General features: G+C 32.0%; 1 protein-coding gene across 3 annotated transcripts; it reads right to left on the minus strand.

The window, feature by feature from the left end:
• Positions 1–1,227: 1,227 nt before the first annotated feature.
• LOC139529835 (neuronal acetylcholine receptor subunit alpha-9-I-like) lies at positions 1,228–16,161 on the minus strand. Of its 3 annotated transcripts, none has more exons than XM_071325749.1 (4): positions 15,708–16,161; positions 4,262–4,398; positions 2,628–2,773; positions 1,228–1,958 (listed from the first exon to the last, which is right to left on the minus strand). In XM_071325749.1, the coding sequence occupies exons 1-4, from the start codon at positions 15,754–15,756 to the stop codon at positions 1,427–1,429; spliced, it is 864 nt and encodes a 287-aa protein (XP_071181850.1). In that variant the 5' UTR covers positions 15,757–16,161; the 3' UTR covers positions 1,228–1,426. The 3 variants fall into 3 exon arrangements, with proteins under 3 accessions (XP_071181850.1, XP_071181851.1, XP_071181849.1); XM_071325750.1 differs by lacking the exon at positions 15,708–16,161 and adding an exon at positions 9,920–10,111; XM_071325748.1 differs by lacking the exon at positions 15,708–16,161 and adding an exon at positions 8,314–8,475.
• Positions 16,162–25,062: the final 8,901 nt, after the last annotated feature.

The following is a 25,062-nucleotide window of genomic DNA, read 5'->3' on the forward strand; positions in this document are numbered from 1 at the left end:
AAAAAAAGAAAACTTTTTAATAATCTATTTTAAGGACTTCTCAATTGACAGGTTGTATATATTCCTATGGTAAATATTCACAAAAGAGGGACGAAAGATACCATAGGGACAGTCAAGCTCATATATCGAAAAATTAACTGACAACGCCATGGCTAAAAATGAAAAGAACAAACAGACAAACAATAGTACACATGACACAACATAGAAAACTAAAGAATAAACAACACGAACCCCACCAAAAACTAGGGGTGATCTCAGGTGCTCCGTTGTGTTGCTTATGAGATTACAAATCTAGTGAATAGTCTAATTCGGTAGGTCACATTTATGAAAGGGGAGGGGATTGTAGTTACGAGGTAAGGAACATATCCGATATCATTTGTGAAACGGTTATTCCATAACGGTCAACCAACTCGTGATGGCGTCCGTAAAATTTACGAAGAGATGATTTCAACTTCACCATTTAGAACTCTTGGTTTAATAGCTTCCTTGTGAGCAACAAACCTGTATCAAGAAAATCATGATAGGAAATGCAAGCACGGGAATATCGTATTAATTGGGAGATATATACACCGTATGCAGGTGCTGCTTGAATGTTGCTACTTAGAAATGGAAAGTTCACACTTGGAAAGCTGAAATCCTCTCGTTTGTCGTAAAGTTTTGTTTTCAATCGACCCTCATTGTCAATTTCTAGATGTAAGTCAAGATATGAGGCCGACTTAATTGTATCTGTTGTATCCTTTATCTCTATTTCAATGGGATAGATGCGTTCGACCTAGTCACCAAATTTTGAGTTATGTAGTGAAAGAACATCATCTTTATAGCGGAAAATAGAGTTAAAGGATATTCCAAACTTCTTATCTTTCTTCCTAAGAAGTTCCTGTATGAAGTCGGCCCTGATAGCACATCATATTTTTTACAATGATATTGTTTACCGAGTGGGTAAAGTTATCGATGCTTTCAATAACTTATTCTAAAAGGTTTTAATATCAACACTGTACTTTAATCTTTAAATGTTTTATCGGTATAAATATTGCGAGTTATTATTAAATTAAAAACTAACTCAATGTTTAAACAAATCCCGCCACACTCTATATGTGCATGTCCCGTGTAGAGAGCCTGTAGTTTAATGGTTGTAATTTGTTGATGTGGATTACCTGTACTTACGAATTCCCCAAAACTGGTATCCCCCAAATAATGATTAATCATCAGTAGTGGAACAAAAATACATTACAAATAATAATTTATAAATATACATTAAACAAATGTTATTCTGAAAAAGAAATCACTTTCATGGATGGTTGACTTATGTACAAATTCAAGAGCATATATAAAAAAGAAAAACATAGAAACACATTGCACCGGTATGAAAACTACACTTAATATTTTGCTTTTTTTTATTTTTTCATCAATTGTCTTTGTTGCCCTATCACTTTCCTCCCGAGTCTGTGTTGCCTGTATCAGTTCCTTTTCCATTAATGGTATTATTTGTTTGATATGTGTTACTGTCTTTATCCAGTACTGCTGTGTCGGAATTAACATTGTATTTTGACTCCTTTCTTTCAATGACGCCATTGATCGAATGGGGAAGATTGGTTTCTACATTGTATGACTGCGAATTGTCACGTCTGCGTAATGTTATATTATACATAACATATGGATATGCTTCGGGACAACATGCATACATCTGTACGGCTTTATATGCTGTGGAATTTACATATTCCCATTCAGGATGTTCAATATAATCTTCAGTGTCAACAAAGTCTGAGGATAGCACAATGTCTAGTGCCCTACCATGATATGACCAAGAACCAAATCGCATCAGGCAAAATATAACTGTGTTATCTATTTCGCTCCCTTCACAATTAGTAGTTATGGTAGTAGGAGGATACCAGGACAGGGAACCACTATTGAAGATGTAAACTCGCGGATTGTAAGCATTACCAGCATGTGATGAAGGGCTAAAACAAAACAAAAAATAGTTAAGTTTTAAATAATACCATGATTAATACGAAGCAAAAAGAAAATCATAGTTGTTGCCTTCTCTTTTGCATGTACAGTTTATGCTTTTGCCGGGTACTCATCTTAAATTGTAGTAGAAGTTATCAAAGACGTTCGATTAGTTTTTCCTAGAAAGTATTTACTCAGTTGTTCATTTCAGCAACCATAAACTAGATGCGAAATCCATATTTCATCAAGTGAATATTTGCAATTAACGATTATTATTTGTTAGTATACTACTGAATTGATAAAAGCAAACTTCTCGGATATAGTGTTGAAAAGGAGAATCTCTTGATTGTTATGTCCCAATTATAAGACCCTCTGTGAACGAAGCTAGAAGGATACACATAACGTTAATGTAATTATAAATTAAAATATTTTAGAGGCTAATAATATAAATAATCCTTAAATGAATGGTACAAGATGAGTTAACTCAGACATATTTCAATATTGGTTTTCATTAAATAAGAGAACATTATCTATAGCGGAATTATAATTCTGATACACATTTCGCAGCTTCTTCTTAGAAAAAATTACTATTGTATATGTATGCATGTGAAAATATGTCCGAACAAAGTAAGAATAAATTGCATCTTAACTGTTAAAATCAATTGGTGGTTATAATATACCTGTTGTATAGAACGATATCTGGCGTCCACAATAAGTCTGACGGAAGAGTAAGTGCATCAAGGTCATAGAAGTCTAGAGACCAAGCCAGACGAGGATCTGTCCAGGCTATAGGAAGCCATGTCATTGCCTTTAATGTTTTTCCATCCTACATAAACAATGAAATAAAATTCTTAATATTTATTATATATTTTTGAGTATTGAGAAATCTATTTGTTGTTCAATGTAAGATTACTCAAAATCTAACACATAGATAATTTTTCTCTATTGGAAAAAAATGATATATGGTGTGATTGCAAATGAGAATACTATCTATCAATTCAGTATAAATAACGTGAATCAAGCAAACGACCTTCAAGAATGCAACAATGAGAAAAAAGAATCATCCCTTATAAGCCCGTTCAAAAAAGCCACCTTATAAAAACTAACAACCTAATTTACAAAAAAACAATTTACGAAAAATATGAATATGACAGACATGAATCAACGACAAGTACTGAACTATTGGCTACTGACTTGGAACAGGGAGCATTCCAAGTCAGTACCCTGTTATTCAGTTGTTGTCGTTTAATGCTGTATATCTTGTTGATTTTCCTTCATTTTTAAGGCCGTTAGTTTTCTCGATTGAATTATTTTATATTTGTAATTTAGGGGCCATTTATAAGTGAATTGCGGTGTGGGTTTAACTCATTGATGGAGGCCGTATGGTAACCTATAGGTGTTTATATCTATGTCATTTGGTTCCATGTATAGAGTTGATTCTATGGCAATAAAACTCTCATCTTCTTGGTTTTATAAGTATAGAATGTGCAGAGGTATAACAACCCTATCTTAACCTGGGATAGTTGTCGAATGGTATCACCAGCCCAGTAGTCAGCACTTCGGTGTTGACATGAATATCAATTATGTGGTCATTTGTATAAATTTCCTGTTTACAAAACTTTGAATTATTCGAAAAACTAAGGATTTTTTTGTCCCAAGAATAGATTTCCTTAGCCGTATTTGGCACAACTTTTTGGAATTTTGGGCCATCAATGCTCTTCAACTTTGTACTAGTTTGGCTTTATAACTATATTGATATGAGCGTCACTGATGAGTCTTATGTAGATGAAACGCGCGTCTGGCGCACTAAATTATAATCCTGGTACTTTTGATAACAAATAACAAAAGAACAAACTATAAAAATCAGTTGCATAGGATTTAACTCAACAGATCGATACAAATCACAAAAACATAAAACAAAACTATACCCTGTTTTGAATATGAATTGAATGGGATAAGTTGATATTTTCGTAAATTAATGGATACTGGAGGACAACAAAAGGCGAATAATTCTAAAAACTTGTTTGAAGAGCATAAACTCATGCAATGAACCTCAGAGTATATATCTTCTAGCGCCTCATATGTTATAAAATGTCCTCAATCCGTCTGAATAGATAACGGCACCAATGTTTAAGTTTCATTTACCCGTTTTTCTAAGACGATACAAGTAAAGGTAACAAACGAAGTGTGCGACACCGGGTGTGTCGACAAGATACACTTTTCATATTCTTCTATTCTTATCTAGTTTATTCCAAGTGATGTACTTATACTGTAAGGTCATTGTCCTTATTGTTATCAACAAATAGCCACTTACGCATTCCTCTATTTTAATCAGGTTCACTCCATGTTCTACCTTCACTGTTGGATGTTCAATAGTTCCTGGTCTGGCTAGCTTGTTATAGTTGTATAAAATTTCATCTAAGATTTCTTCTTCGATCATGTCTGGTCTACCTATATAAAGACAATACAATCGAGAAGAATATTTAATGCACTTTATCTACAAAGTTATAACAGAAATAACTAAATATATTAGTCATAAAATAGCACCAACAACCACAACATAGCCACTCAATAAAGGACTAACGTGTGATCTAAGACAGTGAAAAAAATGTAGCTCGTGTGTTCAAACACATTGTATCGGTAAACGAAATCGTGCCGATTTTGACTGATTTATCTCACACCTCTCATTTTATCAAATATATTTCAGACACTTTTAGTTACAAGTATTTGTAGTAAACAATATTGTATTCTTTAATACACATTACTGTGTTCAGGATAAGCGTCCACGATTTAATTATATAAACACATTTTTTCTAGAACTAGCTACATAAACCCATACTTCAAACATTAGTTATATTAATATTGTCTCCAAAAGTATAAGTGTTTAAGTAACTACTGCTTGAAATAAGTGTCCTTATAAGAATTTCTTGAAATTAGTGTCCATGAAATACATTGCAATGTCACTAGATCTTGAAAGCCTTTACCTTGAACATATTTATAATTTTATAGTTAGTTATTTTAAGTATGACAAGCGACGATGTTATTTATTGTTGAACTCATTTATCATAAAATCAGCTATCAAAATCAATTATCACCTTTATATTTATCGTTCGCAGTATTCAAATGTCTATGTTAAAATGCAGTTATCACAAAAATCAGTACTTGAAAGCGTTAATCATTAAGTTTGTTCTGAACACATAATACTTTAAAGCAATAAGATGTATTATCTAAACTCCTCTATCACATAATTACGTATTGTACGAAACAACATCTTTTTTTTAATAAATATTCAGTTTATTGCACAATTGGTTGTTGACAAATACCATAAAAGGTACAACTATCCCAAATAGGTTTATCCCTGTGTGTGAATTATCAAATGAACCAGGGGATTCAAAAGATAAACTTATTATAAGTTTCAAAAGTGGTTAATAGAATATTACAATCTATATAGTTTACAAAATCTGCATAGCAACAAATCCGGAAAACATATGTTCTCTCTTTTTACGTTTTTCTACTTATTTTAATTGTATATCACGTGGTACAGATGTTTTATTATGTATCTCGAACACGTGTATTTTACGCGCAACGACATCTAAGTTAGTATAATGTCGTAATACTTTTTCTATCGATCTATTAACATCTGCTCTTTTCGTCTACGAAATTGGCTGTTGAATCTTGATAACCATATTTTACAGTATGTCCCTTAGTTATCTGATAACTTTTTAATTTAAAGGAATTACGTAAAGCATGAATCGTTTTTCATTAATTCATATAACCATTTACATTTTGTTTTAAATTGTCTCATGGAATTATTTGTTTTGCCAAATGATAAGGTTTGTTACATTTCCCACAACGCCAGATAACAGTTTGCCAGTAGGAGTTTTAATATGTTATCTGATCCAGAGGTGTCCCTTCAATGGAGTATATCCACTTAAGGAGAACAAATGAACTCTTCAACTCGTAATATGATATTTATGCTGCTATGCTTTTAACAGAAAAAACATATTCTTTACAGACAACAAAAAATCTTCAAATTGACGATAAAACTTGGGATCTTCAAGTTTGAAAAATGATCCATTGGAGAACTTATTAATAAAGAAACTCATCATAGATACCAGAATTGAAATTTTGTATTTGCGCCAGTCGCGCGTCTCGTCTACAAAAGACTCATCCGTAACGCCAAATCAAATTAATGTGAAAAGGGCCAAAACAGTTACGCAATTGAAGAGCATTGAGGACAAAATAGTCCTAAATGTTTTGCCAAATACAGCTATGCTAATCTATTCCTGTGGTAGAAAGCCTTAATATTTCAAAAGTTTAAAGTTTTGTAGAAAAGTTAATTTATAATCATGACCATATAAATGATAACTCATATCAACATAGAAGTGTTGACTACAGGCTTGTGATACCCTCGGGGAATTAAAACTCCACCAGCTGTGGCATCGACCTAAGAACTAGTAACATGAATATAGATTTCAAAAACTAGATACATGACACATATTTAGAAAAATAATTATATAAAAATTGCCTTCAAAAATAAAGTGTTTAAGTAAATTGTTCTTGAAATAAGTGCCTATGTTACAAATTATTTGAAGTAAAGTAATTGAGGACGAAATTTATTGTTGAACTCATTCATTATAAAATTATTGTTCGCTGTAATCAAATGAATATTTGTTTAAAGCAGATTCTTGAGAGCGTTAATCATTAAGTAGGTTTTGAACACATAATACTTCAAAGCTATTAAAAATATTATCTCAACTCGTATATCACATAATTGATTATTGAAAGGATCAACATCTAAGTTAGTGTGATGTCGTTATACTCATTCCATTAACCTATGCTCTCTCCATCTACAAAATTGGCTGTTGAATCCTGATTATCATATTTTAGAGCATGTCCCTTGGTGTATGATAACTTTTTAATTTAGATGGAATTACATTAATACATATAACCATTGTCCATTGTATTTCAAATAGTTCCATTGAATTCTCCCTGTTGCCATATTGATAAGGTTTGTTACATTTCCCACAACGTCAGATAACAGTTTTTCAGTAGCAGTTAATATGTTATCTGATACAGAGGTGTCCCTTTAATGGAGTATATACACTTAAGGAGAACAAATAAACTTTTCAACTCTTGATATGATATGTATGCTGCTATGCTTTTAACAGAAAACATATTCCTGATAGCAAACATATATAATTCAGATTGACGATAAAACTTGTGATCGTCAAGTTAGAAAAACGATCCATTGGGTTTCATCTCCAACTAATAGCTTCAATATTGAGATGCAGAGGAAGTAGCAGGAGATTGCAACTGGTTGGTTAATGCATCTATGTAATAGGAACCATTTAAGATTGGCGTTTTTGTTGATGTTTACTTAACGTCACGTAGAAATATTTCATGGATTTGATTTGGGATAGTTATCAAAGGTACCAGGATTATAATTTAATACGCCAGACGCGCGTTTCGTCTACATAAGACTCATCAGTGACGCTCAGATCAAAACAGTTAAAAAGCCAAACAAATACAAAGTTGAAGAGCATTGAGGACCCAAAATTTCAAAAAGTTGTGCCAAATACGGCTAAGGTAATCTTGTTTAGAAAAATACGGACGAAAAATAAATATATCACGAAAATTGCCATTTTCATCAAAAGTATATAACAATTACGATTAAAACCATACGTACTTGATCATGTTTAAGTATAGGTAAAGATCAATTTAGTTCATTTAAAACAAAAAAAACTAAATAGTTTAAATGTTTAAATCACGATCAAAACTAGACAAAGTATGTATAGTTTGAAATGATGTATATACTCCTCCTTACTCCAAGCGGGCACAATCAAAACTGATAATTGACTTTGTATACGTTATAGTGAGCAAAATTCGGTTAAGGCATTTTAGTTCTACAAATATTCTAAAAACAACGATATATTTTCAAGGTATCAGTCATTGATGCAAAATATGTTCTCTTTTTGTAAAGCCAGTGGAATACAAAGTGTGTACTTTTTTCTAAGCATCTGACCTGGCTATATTAACAAACACACCGAATAACTTAGTAAAACGTAGATAAAGAATGTGCAACCAAACACTGCAAGTCGAATAAACACTGGAAATAGTATGATCGAAAAGAAAAACTACAAATTGACCAACAAATGTTCAAAAGCACTGCTCAGAAAATAAAAGATTGAAAGAAACGAGCTTCACAAAACAAACCAGGCCAAACTCATGTACCCTCGAAGACATAACGGAACCTGCTCCACTATTAACGCCCACAAAAGGTGATGGCTTGATATCAAATATTGATTCATAACTTTACTGAAACAAATAGACTTATATTTAGAATTGATTTTAAAATAAACTTACCATGAACAACAAAAAACAAATAAATCCCAAACATTAACTTTGTGAAGAAACCCATACTTTTAGCTGCCTTTGAAACTTCAGAGCACAATAACAAATTGAACTACAAAGAATAGTAATCAGTAGCGCGTTTTATAACCCCGGGATCATCAGGCCACTTCAAATGTATCAGGTGATGTAGAATCTACTTAATTAAAGTACATCGTATAACTTGTTATTTCTGGTTTGTTTTTAATTTAATTTACGAACAAACTGACCGAAATTAGAACAATGAGACACATGTAATCGTTTATAGAACGTATTACTATATACAAACACAAATGCATGTATCTAAATACAAAAGGGCATAAAGCTTTATATAATTGTTCTCTGATAGGTCACTTCGTACTCACGTAGTACTGATAGGTCGATAATGACAAACAAACCGCCGTGGTTTTCGATATATTGTCATTGCATTAAATTTTTCAAGAATATCTATGGTACTGGCATGAACATACGGATTTTTTGTGTTATTAAAATTTACTGTTACAAAATATTAGAAATTATTATAAATTAAGGAATGTATCTCCCTCATGCAAAGCTCTGATTTCTTTCACATATTTGGCTATACTTTTTGGACCTTTTGGTTTATAGCTCTTCATCTTTTATATAAGCTTTGGATTTCAAATATTTTGGCCACGAGCATCACTGAAGAGACATGTATTGTCAAAATGCGCATCTGGTGCAAGAAAATTGGTACCGTTAATTTTATTGTTTTAAAAATATAGATTTTCGAAAGATAGGAAAATTGCAAACAAAATCTTTAAAGGAATAAAAGTTCATTTAACTGACTTTTATGTGGGGTTAACAATAAAAGTGTTTTTTTAAATCTTTAAAGAGTTATTAATAATGGCTTTTTAAAATATCAGCCATATAAATGGTTAGGGACGAAAAATTTACAACTGAGGGAGTAGTTCTATTTTATTCTAGTCAAACGGTCTACAATTTTTACATTGATATTTATTGGATTGTAATAAAGAAACTAAAACCTTTCTAATAGCGTTTATGAAACCCAAATCTATCAATATCCCATTCCAAATTTGTGAAGATAAGTATATGTAAACTTCAAATTGATTAAAAGATGCAGTCATTAATTTTATCAATTCGCCGTTCGGTGACGTCCAGTCGAGTGTTTATGTTATAACCAATTAAATTTTATTTTTTGTTAAACATAGTTTATAGTTAACCAAAATCACCTTTTGCCTTTGAAACACTGACTTACGTTACGGTTACATTATAGACGTACAAAATCAAAACAGAAATTAAAAAATTCGATATAAACAATGGATATATTGTCGAAATAAACGATGGAGCTAAAACGAGATATACTTCTGCATCGAGCTACATCAGAAAACATGTAGGCAAACTGCCAAAACTAAGGTTAATTCTAATTCGGATAACTATCGCTGATTCATTTGGTTTTGAAAAACTAACATACATGTATCCTGTATCACATTGCAAATTATTATCTCCAGTTTACTTCAGCACAATCAATGTATACGAGAAAATGTATGAAAAGTTTGATTTTGAATTTAAAAAAGCTTAATAACAATCTAAGTAATCAACATACCAAAACCGACGAAGAGAACAGCGATCCACAGACGGTAACCTATCATCATTGATTATCAATATTCTAAACTCACACTCAATTACAATGTTTTATACGGTATGAACTATCTTGCCATGCATGTATCAGGTGATACCGGGAAAATGTGCACAACTTATAAAGTTCAACTAGTTAAGTCTGGTTTCAAATGAAAACAACTCTAAAGGAAATTGAGCATCAAGTTCATGCAATTGAAGTAATTGACTGACTTAAATATTTCCCTATCTTACAAAAAAATGTATATATATGGTGTCTTTCATCAACTCCTTTGAGTTCCTTCATGCCTTGTCTAAAAAAATACATTTTGTTATTTTGATAAAAACAGTAATCTGATCTTGAATTTCGATCTGTGGTAAAGGTCTTCCGTTTAATTCACATCTCTGGCATACGATACAGTTACAGGGGAGGTAATGACGTTGCTAACGTAAATTGTTATTTTCGCGACGTCAATCTATTACTTATCGGGAAAAGATTCAATGTTTTATCATTCAAACGTATTTAACTTGAAAACGAGTTCATGGACCCCTCTTTTTAAAAATGCCATTTGGTTTGATAACGCGATTTGTTTGTGTGCCAGTTTTCATGAAAACGTAAATAGTGCATTTTTATTAAATTTGATAAATATACAGCAAAAACTTATGTTTTTTTTTCTACATTCATGAACATTTGATAAATATGAGTTATTTCTGAATAAAGAAATGTATAAATTTTTAGGATATTTATAAAATACAGAAATTACAATTTATTCATCAAAAAACAATTTGTGTTTATCTTTTAAAACATAAAAGTTATGTCTTTCTTTTAAAAAGAGAAAATACGGCCACAAATACGAATTTTGAGCAAATAAACAAAATTTCGACCTTATGTTACCCAAAAAAAAGCACATGAAGGTATATTTTTATGCCCCACCTACGATAGTAGAGGGGCATTATGTTTTCTGGTCTGTGCCTCCGTTCGTTTCTTCGTTCGTCCGTCCGTCTGTGCGTCCGTCTGTGCGTCCGTTCGCTTCAGGTTAAAGTTTTTGGTCAAGGTAGTTTTTGAAGAAGTTGAAGTCCAATCAACTTGAAACTTAGTACACATGTTCCCCATGATATGATGTTTCTAATTTTAATGCCAAATTATAGTTTTGACCCCAATTTCGTGGTGCACTGAACATAGAAAATGATAGTGCGAAGTTCAGGTTAAAGTTTTTGGTCAAGGTAGTTTTTGATGAAGTTAAAGTTACATCAACTTGAAACTTAGTACACATGTTCCCTATGATATGATTTTTCTAATTTTAATTCCAAATTAAAGGTTTAACCCCAATTTTCACGGTCCACTGAACATAGAAAATGATAGTGCGAGTGGGGCATCCGTGTACTATGGACACATTCTTGTTTATTACATATTTGATTTGATAAGGTAAAAAATAGTCTATATGGGAATATTTATCAAACTGTAAATACGCGATCAAATCTGTATCGTATGCCCTTAAGCAGAGTCGAAAAATAACCTTGGCTTGTTCAGTTTTGCGGTGTACACTGACTTGCTTTATTTGAAATAATTCATTGGTTTTAAATAAATATTGTACTGGTGGAGGGGGTCTCGAATAATTGTGTAAAATTCCTCATTCGAATTTTTCATTCTATATGGTTATTTTAGCCTTTCATCTTTTACCTGTAACATTCCTTTATTCAAATTGTTAGCCACTCCTCCAACGTTTGTCTGACAGGGAAATATTAGAACAAAGCTTTCTCAATGATTCAGATTATTATTTACCTTTATTTTTAAGTTTTGTTGAGATTCCTTGTTATGAATCGTACCATAAAAGGGGTATTACTTTTCAAAAGGCTAAAGGGATGTAAAGTTTATGATTGGAAGTTACCGTTCACCAAAAGGAATAACAGAGCTTTGATAAGAAGTTACTTTTTCCCGGAGGGGTATCAAAATATTGATATTTTTTTATTTTCACCACAAGGATTATAAACAGACTTTTCAACAGATAGGAAATCTAACTATAGATAGAAAGTGACTTCGCACTAGAGGAGAAACAAACCTAGGGGTAAGGAGTTACTTTCCACCCGAAGGGGGATCGAACCATCTATCAAAAGTAACTTTTTGCTGTAATAGATATCAAACCAGTGACGGGGAGGTAATATCCATCAGAAGCCATATAAAAGCCTTGATAAAAATCCAAATAATATTTATCTAAAGTTTTAGCATTCAAGTACATTTCCGAAAACAGTATCAGTAAATTCTAGTTGTATCTAGTATCGACCTGTCACAGAAGTCCTAATTAAACGATATTATAATACTCAACAAATGAATGACCTTTGATGATCGCATTTAAGATCCTACATCCTCAGTTAAAATGCGGATAAGATCATTTGAAAAACTATTAAACGTCATCTGCTGTAGTATCTTTTTACTTGTATTATGTTTTAATGAAACTTCTTATTTTGGTCTTTTTAACAATAGCACTTCAATTACAAGATCTAAATGTTTACTGCCAATAGAACTGTTGTTCTCCATGGTTTGACATTTATATAAGTAGAATTAGTCATTGATATTAGATTATATATTGTATGGGTTTCCAACATAATGTGTCCTTTGACGCCAGTTTTAGAGGGATTTTTAATGTTTGTATAATTACATTAGCAAAATTCGAAACTATGATTACCTAATGACGAGTAACTTTAATTACAGATGCAGTTCGTTTAAGCTTTGTGTACCTAGTAAACTTATGAATTAGTTATGACTTTCGATTCCCCTTTTGTATATGGTTTTTCCGTATCGGGTGTATTTTTTACAAAGATATAAGAAGCTGTGGTATGAGTGCCGATGGGACAAGTCTCCATCCAAGTCACAATGTTTAAAATGTATACCATTATAGGTCAAACCATTTAAGCTCATTTGATATAGTTTTAGGGTATTTCTTTTCTCTTTAATAGTTTTAGGGTATTTTTTTTTCTCTTTAGTCATTCGAGGAGGTCAGTAAAAAGTAAAATCACAAAAATACTGAACTAAGAGGAAAATCAATTCGGAAAGTCCATAATCACATGGCAAAATCAAATAACAAATCGCATCAAAAACGAATGGACAAGAACTGTCATATTCCTGACTTGGTACAGGCATTTTCAAATGTAGAAAATGGTGGATTAACCTAATATTTCGCCGGTGAAACCTACATTGATAGCAATTTCTGGAAATCTCACGTTTATAAAATAGTTAAAAGGTACATCATTCATTGTTTTGTTACATCATTCATGACATAACCTTGTTTAATTGATTGTAAACTTGCGTGTGAAAGCTTTACAAATCACATTCTGAATTAATGAGAAATCATTGAGGAATTGAAAGCCTACTGATCAAGTTCAGTACATTGTAATGGTTAATGAGCAGTTGTGAGTTAAGTACCTTCCGTTTTAAATTTCCCTTGGAGTTCCGTTTTTTTTCTCAGTAGTTTTTACTTCTCACTGAACTATGGGTTACTTTTAGTGAAACCCAGTAGTGTCAAAACATTAACCTACAATGACTGGATACAAACAATATAAGGATCAGTTTTTAAAATCTACTAATGGCCTATTAAAGTCTTTCTTCTTTTTCCTTCTATTTATATAAGACATATAACAGATTTTGTTAAACTACCATACATGAACAAAAACCCCGTCTACTTTACTTGCAGTTACCATCTTTCTATAATATACAAATAGTTTCTATCTTATCCCATACAATTTCTCTTCTGTAAAACCGTTTCCTATAAATATTTTCCTCCCATCGAAGATTGTATCTTTACCTTTTCTCGCCAATCCATTATGTTTTACGTTTTCCAATGGTGTACCGGCGTCTTATAAAGATCAATTCATGGCCTATCATGACTATGTATCAATTCATTCGAGATTTACGGTTATGATCGTTTTTCTCATTTAATGCAGAGATAATACGAAAATAAAACATCAATGAATAACTCTGTGTAATAAAGTTTGTTCTCTGATATTTAGTTACATGGGGGCGGGGAGTGGGGGGGTCTTTGTAATAAAAAGCGGAATTCCAAAAGGGTTATAACGGCTTTTAGAGCCATATTCACACATGTGCAAATTACATCGCTTATAAAGATAGCATGTGTCCTTAAATGATGCAGAGGTATGGAAATAGTTTATATGTATACCATTTCAACTCAAATTCAAAACAGCAAACACCACACGAGTTTCAATAATGAAATTTTTAGATTTGCCCGAAAACCAAAGTTTGGATATTTTAAGAAATAAACCTTTTTAAGCATCAAATGCAAAAGGACTTAGATAAACCGCTAATCTCGCGATTAAATAGTCGATTTCTTGTCTCTGGATTTAGATATGTTTTTAGTGTTAGGTGATAGGACATCACAGTATAGGCACAATTGATTGTCTCCAAGGCATATTGTCAGAGTCAAAATCAGATAGGTCTCAAATTTCAGAATAATTGAAGTATGAATAAGTAAGATTGTACATAAACCATTGAGCAAAACTAGAACTCGAATCAATAGTTTGATAACTACATATGATCATAAAGGAGGATATCAGATATCTAGAAATATCTGAACACGTTCCAGATGTATTCTCTATCCGCTATTTGTTATTATCTATTGTACGTAGATTACATGAAGTCATCATGAAATTTTCACATATCGTGTATGGCGTACACGGCGGAATATGTCCCTCACCTCAAAGTTATAGCATGCATGTACAATTAAATATACAGGAAAGGAGATTAGCATTGATACTATAAAACTATAAACAGTCACAACATAAAAAAAAAATATGAAGCATTTGAAACGAGATAACCAAAAGCCTAATTATAGCAAACCCATTCACGATAAGCTATTCGACAAAAACAAAAAGAATTGTTGTCAAATAAATATATACACTAACAATTATGAAACAAATTTATCTTCTTAAATATGTACTATCTTTTGTATTTTTCGCAAGTTAAATTCAAATTCAAACTTTCATAAAAATGAAAAAGAACTTGCCAATCTAAGCTTAAAAATACTAACAGTCCGGAATAAATAGGAAACTCCATGAATCTCTGCTGGTCAAAGATGAACAACAAAAATCTCTCTTATAGAAATTGTCATACATTGTCATTTTTCAAAACTGTAAGTATTAAAATTGAGAATGGAAATGGGGAATAGGTCAAACAGAAAACAACCTGACCAAAGACCAAAAAAGTGTTTTACATTTGTCATTTTTGGTTCCTTTTATTGTTGACTATGTGGTATGGGCTTTGCTCATTGTTGAAGGCGGTACACGATCTAAAGCTGTCAATTTCTGTGTCATCTGGTCTCTTAATCGGCAGTCATACCACATCTTCTTATATAATCATTAAAACATAGGTTAATTCAAAAATAACATGAGTTTGGCGTGTTAACAATATGACCATTTCCAGCTCCTCAAACATATCTGTAATAAAAGCTAAAGTTAAGACCAACAGTAAAATTTGACAATGTCTCTATTAACTGTTAAAAGAGTTGTTTTGTTTTTAGATCTATATAGAGTAGTACATAGCACTATGAGTTTTAGTCTTCTTTTTTTGTCAAATTTGTCAGTAAGAAAACAACTGAATCTCAACTTCTGGATTTTTTTATTTAAAGTTGCGTATAACAAAAAGAGCCGAAAGATACAAAGACGACATTCAAAACCCACAAGTCCAAGAAAAGCTGAAAACGCTATGATGAAATAAAGCAAATAGACGAACAATATCATTAATAATAATTTCTACGTTTAAAACTTACCAGATACTGTTAAGATACAGCAAGCTATCCATACAAAGTACATCATCATTGCGGTTTATAACATCTAAAGAATTATAAATCCAAACAAGTTTTTTGTTCGCTTCTTAAATAATTAACCAATCGATAGCGTTTGAATATATTGTAATTAGTATTTAGTAGTAGTAACGGTTTACACAGAAGCTGTAATGACAGTTAATCGTTGACTTCTTGTATCTTATTGGAAATCGCTAATTCTTATACTTTAAGCACGATGCTGCTTTATAAATTTTATCCTTATACTAACTTTGTAGATAGTTTTTTAAAGAATAAAACTCACAAAATAAAATCATTCTTAAATGAAATTTATTATATAGTGTTTGTTCACAAGCCGACTTTCATGGTGTATTTACCATTTGTACGTTTTTGTGGTTACAGAAATGACATGAGTGTAAATGAAATAACTGCAGTTAATAATAGTATCAAATAATGCAACCTTTGGACCATGAACCCAATTACAGCCTTTTTAAGACATGCATTTTAAAGATTGATATACAGTATGGTTTATTAAAAAGCAAAAATATTTCATGAATAATGAGTCTTTATCATTAATATCGAAAACTGCACTGTTCTGTAAACTGCTGTAAATATAAAACGTCTTTTTTTTCTAGTGAGTGTAGAATGTTTTTTTGACGTAATGATACCAAAGTATAGCTAAGTTATAATCCTTTTCTGTTTTGATTTTTAAAAACAAAGCCAATCGGATTCAAACAACGATTAAAACCTAACAATAAAAAAAAACAAATCAACAATCATATATGTAACTCATTACTCTTTAGCAAAATAAGAGCTAGAAAAATAGGTGTCGATAAAATGAAACCCGACCACAATCCGGTGTGAGCACCAAATGTAGATATTACCGGTTACACATGCTAAGTTATGTTATACTTTTTTTATATATCATAATATTTCCGACATATCGTATGAAAACATAGCGTGGTATTTTCTATAATGTTGCAATAGTAAAAAATATAGCTTTAAATAATGGACGTCATTATAGTGTGTGATAACATTGTGTGAGGGAATTCGACGTTTGATGTACCACTGTTCACTCCAGTGCAATTTATGACAATACCACTGCATCAATCAGAATTATTTTTTTTGCAGTGTTTTAAGAAATGATTTTGCTTTGTTGTCGCGTATTATTTGTGCAACATTCAATGTTTTAAAAAGGCGAATTTTCTTTATAAAGTCAATGGTTATGTTGACTTTTGAAGGCCAAACTTTCTACAGCCTTAAATACGCTAATGAAAGATCCAAAAACTATACCAATACATAACGACATGTTTATGAAATTATAACAAATCTATTGGTTAACAAATTTTTACTCGTTATTGCAAAATAATGAACTTAATATATTTGACATTTTCTCCCTACCCAGTTTACCCCTATACATTTTTATGATGTGGACTGGTCATTGTTATTGAATCGTAGGCAATTTGATTGGATTAAGTTGTTATTAGTTTACCTTCAAACTTGTTTATGCTTTTCATACATGACTATTGATTAATTAGAACGTGCATGAATGTGTACGGTAACTAAAATGACCTTCAAACTGGACACTGGTTGAGTCAATATTATGTTTTATCAATGAAAGTTAAGGTATGAAAGGTAAGTATTGTCACTTATTCGATTTTCACAAAATTTTCGGAATATACAGTTGAAAGGTTATTTTTAAAAAGCCTATTGTGAAGAGTAAAGAGAAAGTTAACAAAAAATACGTTTTGTTCCATTAAACAAGTCATTTTCGTAAGAGAAATACCGAAATATATTTTACGCACGACTACGGCAGGTAAAATTATTATTTATCATAATAAAAAAAAAGCATTTTTCAGTCTCATTGGAATATGTTAATTACAATTAATCCCAAACTTAAGAAGTAAGTAACTAAAGTCAAAATATGTCCGATCTGCCTATTTCTGCACATCAAAAGTCAATACGATCGTTTTAAAGTCAATTTCGTCTACCTCACAAAATCTTGTTAGGCACTATAGTGAAATTAAAATTCTTTAAAACATTTGTTTTCAATCTTAAACTGTATATACAAAAAAAAGGTTATTGCATGAATCGAGGTGTTTACTACCACCTCGTAGAATATTGATTGCACTCGCAACGTGCAAGCTCTTGCAATATAAACACTATTTTCGGGAAAGTATTCACCAATATTAATGAAACAACCCTATTGTATCAAATATGACCATTGTCGGTTACTCATTGAAAGTACTAGTATATATAAAACAAAGCAATTATTTATATAATCATAAAACAAAAGTCATTAGTTAAGATAAAACCCTATTCACGTGTGCTGGCGAGTCAATAGTTGTCATATGTAGATAGTGACAAAACACATTCAAAGATGATTGGATGTATATGTGAATCAGGCAGAAACCGAACGACCTATAACTTAAAGCACGATATTTAGTGTATACATTACGGTTTTAAGAAAAGACAGACTTCTATATATACTATCATTCACTTCAAAAAGTATAAATGGATTTAACATTGACTATTAACGACCTGCAAAATGTAGATGAAAGCATCCTGCACAATGTGGAATTTGTCTAACGAAGTCTTCACTAATTCACTCATAAACTATAACTTGTCTGAATGGGTTATCTCTTGTGTATTTTTCATATTACCCAGTTGCAAAATTGATTTATACCTTGTAAAACATAGATGATTGGATATATATCATGTCTTTTATAGACTCCCACTAATCTCAAACTAAAGATTACTTTAAAAACATTTGATCTGAAAATTTAAGATAGGAATAAATATAAAGCTTCAATCGGATATTACAGTTTGAATTGTATATAATGTATATTGGTGGCTGGAACAAATATAACTGGAGGTATGAGGTCTAGTGATCAAATTGGAACGACCAGTACTAAACATATTGGTGAAACTCAAACGACAAGTACTGAAGATATAATTTCTTATGTTAAAATACAAGGGAGATACATAGTCTAGCGGGGAACAATATCTAGTTGAAGGTCTGAAAAGAGGGACGAAAGATACCAAAGGGACAGTCAAACTCATAAATCTAAAACAAACTGACAACGCCATGGCTAAAAATGAAGAAGACAAACAGAAAAACAATAGTACATATGTCACAACATAGAAAACTAAAGAACAAACAACACGAACCCCACCAAAAACTAGGGGTGATCTCAGGTGCTCCGGAAGGGTAAGCAGATCCTGCTCCACATGTGGCACCCGTCGTGTTGCTTATGTGATTACAAATCCGGTAAATAGTCTAATTCGGTAGGTCACATTCATGAAAGGGAAGGGGATTGTAGTTACGACGTAAGGAACATATCCGATATCATTTGTGAAACGGTTATTCCATAACGGTCAACCAACTCGTGATGGCGTCCGTAAAATTTACGAAGGGATGATTTCAACTTCACCATTTGGAACTCTTGGTTTAATAGCTTCCTTGTGAGCAGTAACCCTTTATCAAGAAAATCATGATAGGAAATGCAAGCACGGGAATATCGTATCAATTGGGAGATATATACCCCGTATGCAGTTGCAAAGACCTAAACATGTTCTTAGAGACATAAAGCATAAAGAAAGTAGAAGTGCCTGCGCTAAGTCAATGCAATGATTATGATCTGGAGTTGAGTGTAGCAATGTATGGCGGTGTTTAGTCCCATGCTGAAAATGTTGTATCGTGTTATATGTAACGTCTTTTCCTGAAGGTTTGAATGTTAGCACTTGATATGTTAAGTAAAGGGTAATGTATAAACCAAAAAATAAGAAGATGTTGTATGAATTCCAATGAGACAACTCTTGGTAATATACAGGGTCTGATATTACAGTATTGTAGACAGGATGTTGTACGTCGACAACATATGGCTTTATAAATAAAAACATTGTATCTTATGATTCAAACACAACAAGAACAAAACCTGATAGCTACTGTTCTTTTTATATTTGAAAGCAGTCTACAGAAGAAATTTTTGTAATTAAGCTTATTGAAAAAAATGCAGGCTGGTATATTGAAAAACGTATATGTCATGTTCTTATTCTCATGAATGTTTAATAACGAATGATGAGAATGGTCAGTAAATGTATTTGAATGTCTGTCACAGGACTGCTTTGACAGGTCTCATTACTTTGACGAAGACTCAGAGTATACTTATGTGACATGTTTTGTAATAAAAATCCTTTCAGGTGAATTAGGATTCCATTTATTATTTATTAAATTTTAGATTTTATAGATAACAAATGGTCAGACCAGTACTTTCAAATACGTTTTATTCTTTTTTACAAGGAAACAACGTTTATTAAAAGAAAGCTGTTGGATCCAATGGAAAAGCATGTACGGAAAAGCTTATATATATATATATACCATGCTTATATATATATATATACCATACACACTAGTAATTTTGGGGCCCTTTATAGCTTGTTGTTCGGTGTGAGCCAAAGCTCCGTGTTGAAGGCCGTACTTTAACCTATAATGGTTTACTTTTTAAATTGTTATTTGTATGGAGAGTTGTCTCATTAGCACTCACACCACATATTCCTATATCTATTTTCATAGAAATTAAATGCATGCATTTCTGTGAAAGCTATCTGATATTATGGATTAAGTGTATATGTGGTTTATTTTTAAGTATTTAGTCTAATATTAAATAAAAGGAGATGTTAGTATAATAGTAATCGGGCGAGAAAATACCTGTACCCAGATGGGAATATAACAGTTGTTATCCATTCGTTTGATGTGTTTCAGGTTTTGATTTTGCCATTTGGTCAGGGACTATCCGTTTTGAATTTTTCTCGGCGTTCGGTGTCTTTGTCATTTGACTTTACATCTTTGTCGTATTTCCAGGTAAAAATACACTAAAATATATGTACCAGACAACTTTTATAAACAACGAATATAAAGATTACTTCGTAGATAAAGAGTTACATAAATACGACAAAAGAAAAGAACAATATGAATACGCATTCCCCTGGTCACGTCAGAGAAACTGCAACTCACTTAAACATGATAGCTCAAAAACATAACTCTACACGTACATATTCGAACCGACTGAACTATTCTTTTGCTATTAAAACTTAGTTAGCGACGAATCAGCGAAGTATCATTGACAGGGTGGTGTTTTAAACAAGTCAAGGATTAAACTTATATGATCAGATCTCGAATGATATAAACAATGCTTCTTTATAAAAGGTTTTGATAGAATCAAGTGTCATAATGATCCAATTTTTAAAATAATAGAAGGGTGGAGAAATATTAAGTGTGTCTATATTAAATTTAGCATTACAAATAGTGTCGATGGCTGTTTTGTCTTGACCTTGTAAGTGTTGCCCGATGTCATAAGAATGTGGGTCGTTCATTGACCTATTGGTAAAGTAATGAACTTTTTTTAATTGTCTTAGATAACTGTAAAATATAAGGGCATACACCATAAGCACGGTGACACATTCTACAGCATTCAAACAGCACGAGCAATTGACCTGTTTTTAAACATACTCGTAGATGGCTTTTCGTGATATCAAACCTAACCATTTTCTTGATTTTTATAACATTGCTTTTAACCTGATGATTTTTATTTTCTATTATTGTTTACCTTTCAATATCATTGTCTCACCAAGACAGATATTACGACAGTCCTTAGTGAAATGTACACTTCATCTGTGTTATTTCATTACAAAAGATTAACCCGCTCAAAACTAAATAAAGGATTTTAAGTAACCTATTATCCACAATGCATTTAAGGATCTGCTTACCCTTTCGGAGCAGCTGAGATCACCCCTAGTTTTTGGTCGGGTTCGTGTTGTTTATTATTTAGTTTTCTATGTTGTGGCATGTGTACTATTGTTTGTCTGTTTGTCTTTTTCATTTGTAGCCTTGGCGTTGTCAGTTTATTTTCGATTTATGAGTTTGACTGTCCCTTTGGTATCTTTTGTCCCTCTTTTAATGTTGTGTGCTTTATTATAACACATTCCCAACTGCTTATAAGGAAGTAATCATGAATGCATTGTGTGGAGATTCAATACTAGAATAGCTTCAATAAATTGTATGTTGATTTATATATTTAAAGGGTAATAGAAAAAAGCTAAAACATCATAAGAGAATAAAATTACAAACTCAAAAACTAAAGATTTGGCAGTTAGAATTCTACAAAACAAAGGAAACATGACACATGTAGCAGGTTGCCTTAGAGTCAAAATTAAAGGCGCACAATTTGTACAAATAGTTTAACATGAAATACTCATCATCCTGGATCAACTGAGGTCAATCCTTGTTTTCTAGTTATTATTAGGTTTTAGATGGTGTTTGCTGTAGTTTGTCGGTGAACCTGAGTTCAAAAAGGGTTGTTGGTTCAATTTTAGTTTTCTATTCCCCATTTCATATCCACCACCAACCCTGACATTTTATTATAGTGTTGTAGGCGGGACGTCGACAACATATGGCTTTTTATAGGCAATAGTCACTCAAATTGTTACAGAGATGGAGAGTTGTCTCGTTGGCACTCATACCACATCTTCTTATATCAAGGTAAGACATGATATCACACAAAAGAACAAAACTCAGTTACGATTGTATTTTCTATTTAATAACAGTCTACAAGGAAATAAGCTAAGTAAATAAATGCAGACTGATGTATTGAAAACATATATGTCATGTACTTATCCTCATGAATGTTTTATACTCAAATGGCGTGAATGGTCAGTGAATGAGTTTGTATGTCTGTCATAGACTGCTTTGACAGGTCTCATTAATTTGACGAAGACTTTAAGTATACTTATGAATTTGTTTAGTAATAAAATGTTCCTTTTAAGTTTATAAGGTTTACATTCATTTATTTCTTTTTTTTAAACTTTTTTTTAAGATAAATAGTGTTGACCTATATTTTTATAATTTCTGTGTCATTTTGGTTTCTTGCGGAGAGTTGTGCTCATTGGCAATCATACCACATCTTCTTTTTTATATTGACATCAGTACTTTATGTATTTTTTTTATTTTCAAGGAAATAACAATTAAAACAAAACTGTTAGGTTCAATGGAAAAGCAGGCAAAGACATACTTTGGTATTGATACAATAGATAAAGAAAGGCAACAGTAGTATACCGATGTTCAAAACTCATAAATCGATAGAAAAAAATCAAAACCGGGTCATGAACCAAAACCGTGGGAAACGCATTAAATACAAGAGAATGACGACACAACATTAAAATGTAACACACACAGAAACAAACATGCGTTTGAATGAATATGGTCTAATAATTAGTCTAATATAAAATAAAAAGAGATATAAGTATAATAGTTATCACCTTTAACGTATATCAGGGTAATGATACACTAAAATATATCTACTAAACAACTTTAACACCCAACGAATTTGAAAATTACTTTCTAGCTAAAAAAAAAGTTGCATCAACAAGACAAAAGACAATTACAAAATATGAATACTTCTTCGCCTGTTCACGACGGAATTGCTGGAACTGACTTAAACTTAATGGCTCAAAAAGTAACGATTCGACGAAAACATGTAACTATACTTGGACACATTATTCTGACAAAGAACCGACTTACTACTAAACATATAGTTTGCGACGAATCAGCACAATATCATTGAAAGGACATTGTTTTGACACAGTCGGAGATTAAACTTATATGATCAGATCTCAAATGATGTAAACATTACCTACTTTATGAAAGGATTTACTATATTAAGTGTCATAATGATCATATTATTAAAACAATTGAAGGATGGAGAAATGTTAAGTGTGTCTATATTATATTTAGCATTACAAAGTGTCGTTGACCGTTGTCTTGACATTGTAAGTGTAGCCCGATGTCATGAGAATATGGGTCGTTCATTGACCTATTCGTAATGAAATGAACCTGTTTAAATAGTCTTGGATAAAAACTGTATGTGAATCGTAAAGCTGTAGCTTATGTCATTATATGAATTTCAAATATTGGAAGATGAATTAACAAATGTCTACCTTTATCGACAAAACCGGGAAAATGCAGGGCTGGTAAGGGAAGACATTTACAATGCAATATTTACCTCAACCAAAATTAATGGATTGCTTGTCATAGTTACTTTTTTTTATTCACTGTCTAGACCTATAACGGGGATAGATTCTACAGCAACCACACAGCACGAGCAATAAACCTGCTTAGTCGATGCCACTGCTGGTGGACGTTTCGTCCCCGAGGATATCACCAGCTAAGTAGTCAGCACTTCGGTGTTGACATGAATATCAATTATGTGATCCTTTTTATAAGTTTTCTGTTACAAAACTTTGATTTTTTTTTTAAACTAAGGATTTTCTTATCCAAGGAATAGATTACCTTAGCCGTATTTGGCACAACTTTTTGGAATTTTGGGTCCTCAATTCTCTTCAACTTTGTACTTGTTTGGCTTTACAACTATTTTGATCTGAGCATCACTGATGAGTCTTATGTAGACGAAACGCGCGTCTAGCGTAATAAATTATAATCCTGGTACCTTTGATAACTATTTACACCACTGGGTCGATGCCACTGCTGGTGGACGTTTCGTCCCCGAGGGTATCACCAGCCCAGTAGTCAGCACTTCGGTGTTGACATGGATATCAATTATGTGATCATTTTTAAAAATTTTCTGTTACAAAACTTTGATTTTTTTGAAAAAGTAAGGATTTTCTTATCCTAGGAATAAATTACTTTAGCCGTATTTGATACAACTTTTTGGAATTTTGGGTCCTCAATGATCTTCAACTTTGGACTTGTTTGGCTTTACAACTATTTTGATCTGAGCGTCACTGATGAGTCTTATGTAGACGAAACGCGCGTCTTGCGTAATAAATTATAATCCTGGTACTTTTGATAACTAATTATTCCATAAAAGGCTTTTCGTGTATAATTTCCCTGATTTCTAGAACATTGCTTTTAACCTGATTATTTCCTTTTTCCATAATTATTTACCATTCGACATCATAATCTTATCAAGATAGATTTCAAGACAGTTCTAAGTGAAATGTAACCTTCATCTGTGTTATTCCATTACAAAAGATTAACCCGCTCACAAATAAATAAAGGGTGTTAAGTAACCTATCACCAATAATGCACTTAATGTTGTTTGCCTCATTTGGTTGGTTTGTCGTTATGTACACGATATAATATATAACAAATCCTCAACTGACTACAAAGAAGTAAACATGAGTGAAGGCAATTTGTTAAGATTCAATACTAGAATAATTGCAATGAATTGTATGTTGATTTAAATATTTAAAGGGTAATGAAAATCTTAAACAAAATCAAGTCACAAAACTCAAAACGTAAAAGATTTGGCAGTGAGATGTCTCT

Source organism: Mytilus edulis, chromosome 7 (genome assembly GCF_963676685.1).
Source record: "Mytilus edulis chromosome 7, xbMytEdul2.2, whole genome shotgun sequence".
NCBI classification, from domain to species: domain Eukaryota; kingdom Metazoa; phylum Mollusca; class Bivalvia; order Mytilida; family Mytilidae; genus Mytilus; species Mytilus edulis.

Excerpts from the sequence above, each read along its gene's own strand:
- LOC139529835 (XM_071325748.1), bottom strand. The coding sequence starts at position 8,368 with ATGGGTTTCTTCACAAAGTTAATGTTTGGGATTTATTTGTTTTTTGTT. Across the intron at positions 2,774-4,261 it reads TGATTAAAATAGAGGAATGC|GATGGAAAAACATTAAAGGC; the intron begins GTAAGTGGCTAT and ends TTGTTTATGTAG. Across the intron at positions 1,959-2,627 it reads GATATCGTTCTATACAACAG|CCCTTCATCACATGCTGGTA; the intron begins GTATATTATAAC and ends GTTTTGTTTTAG.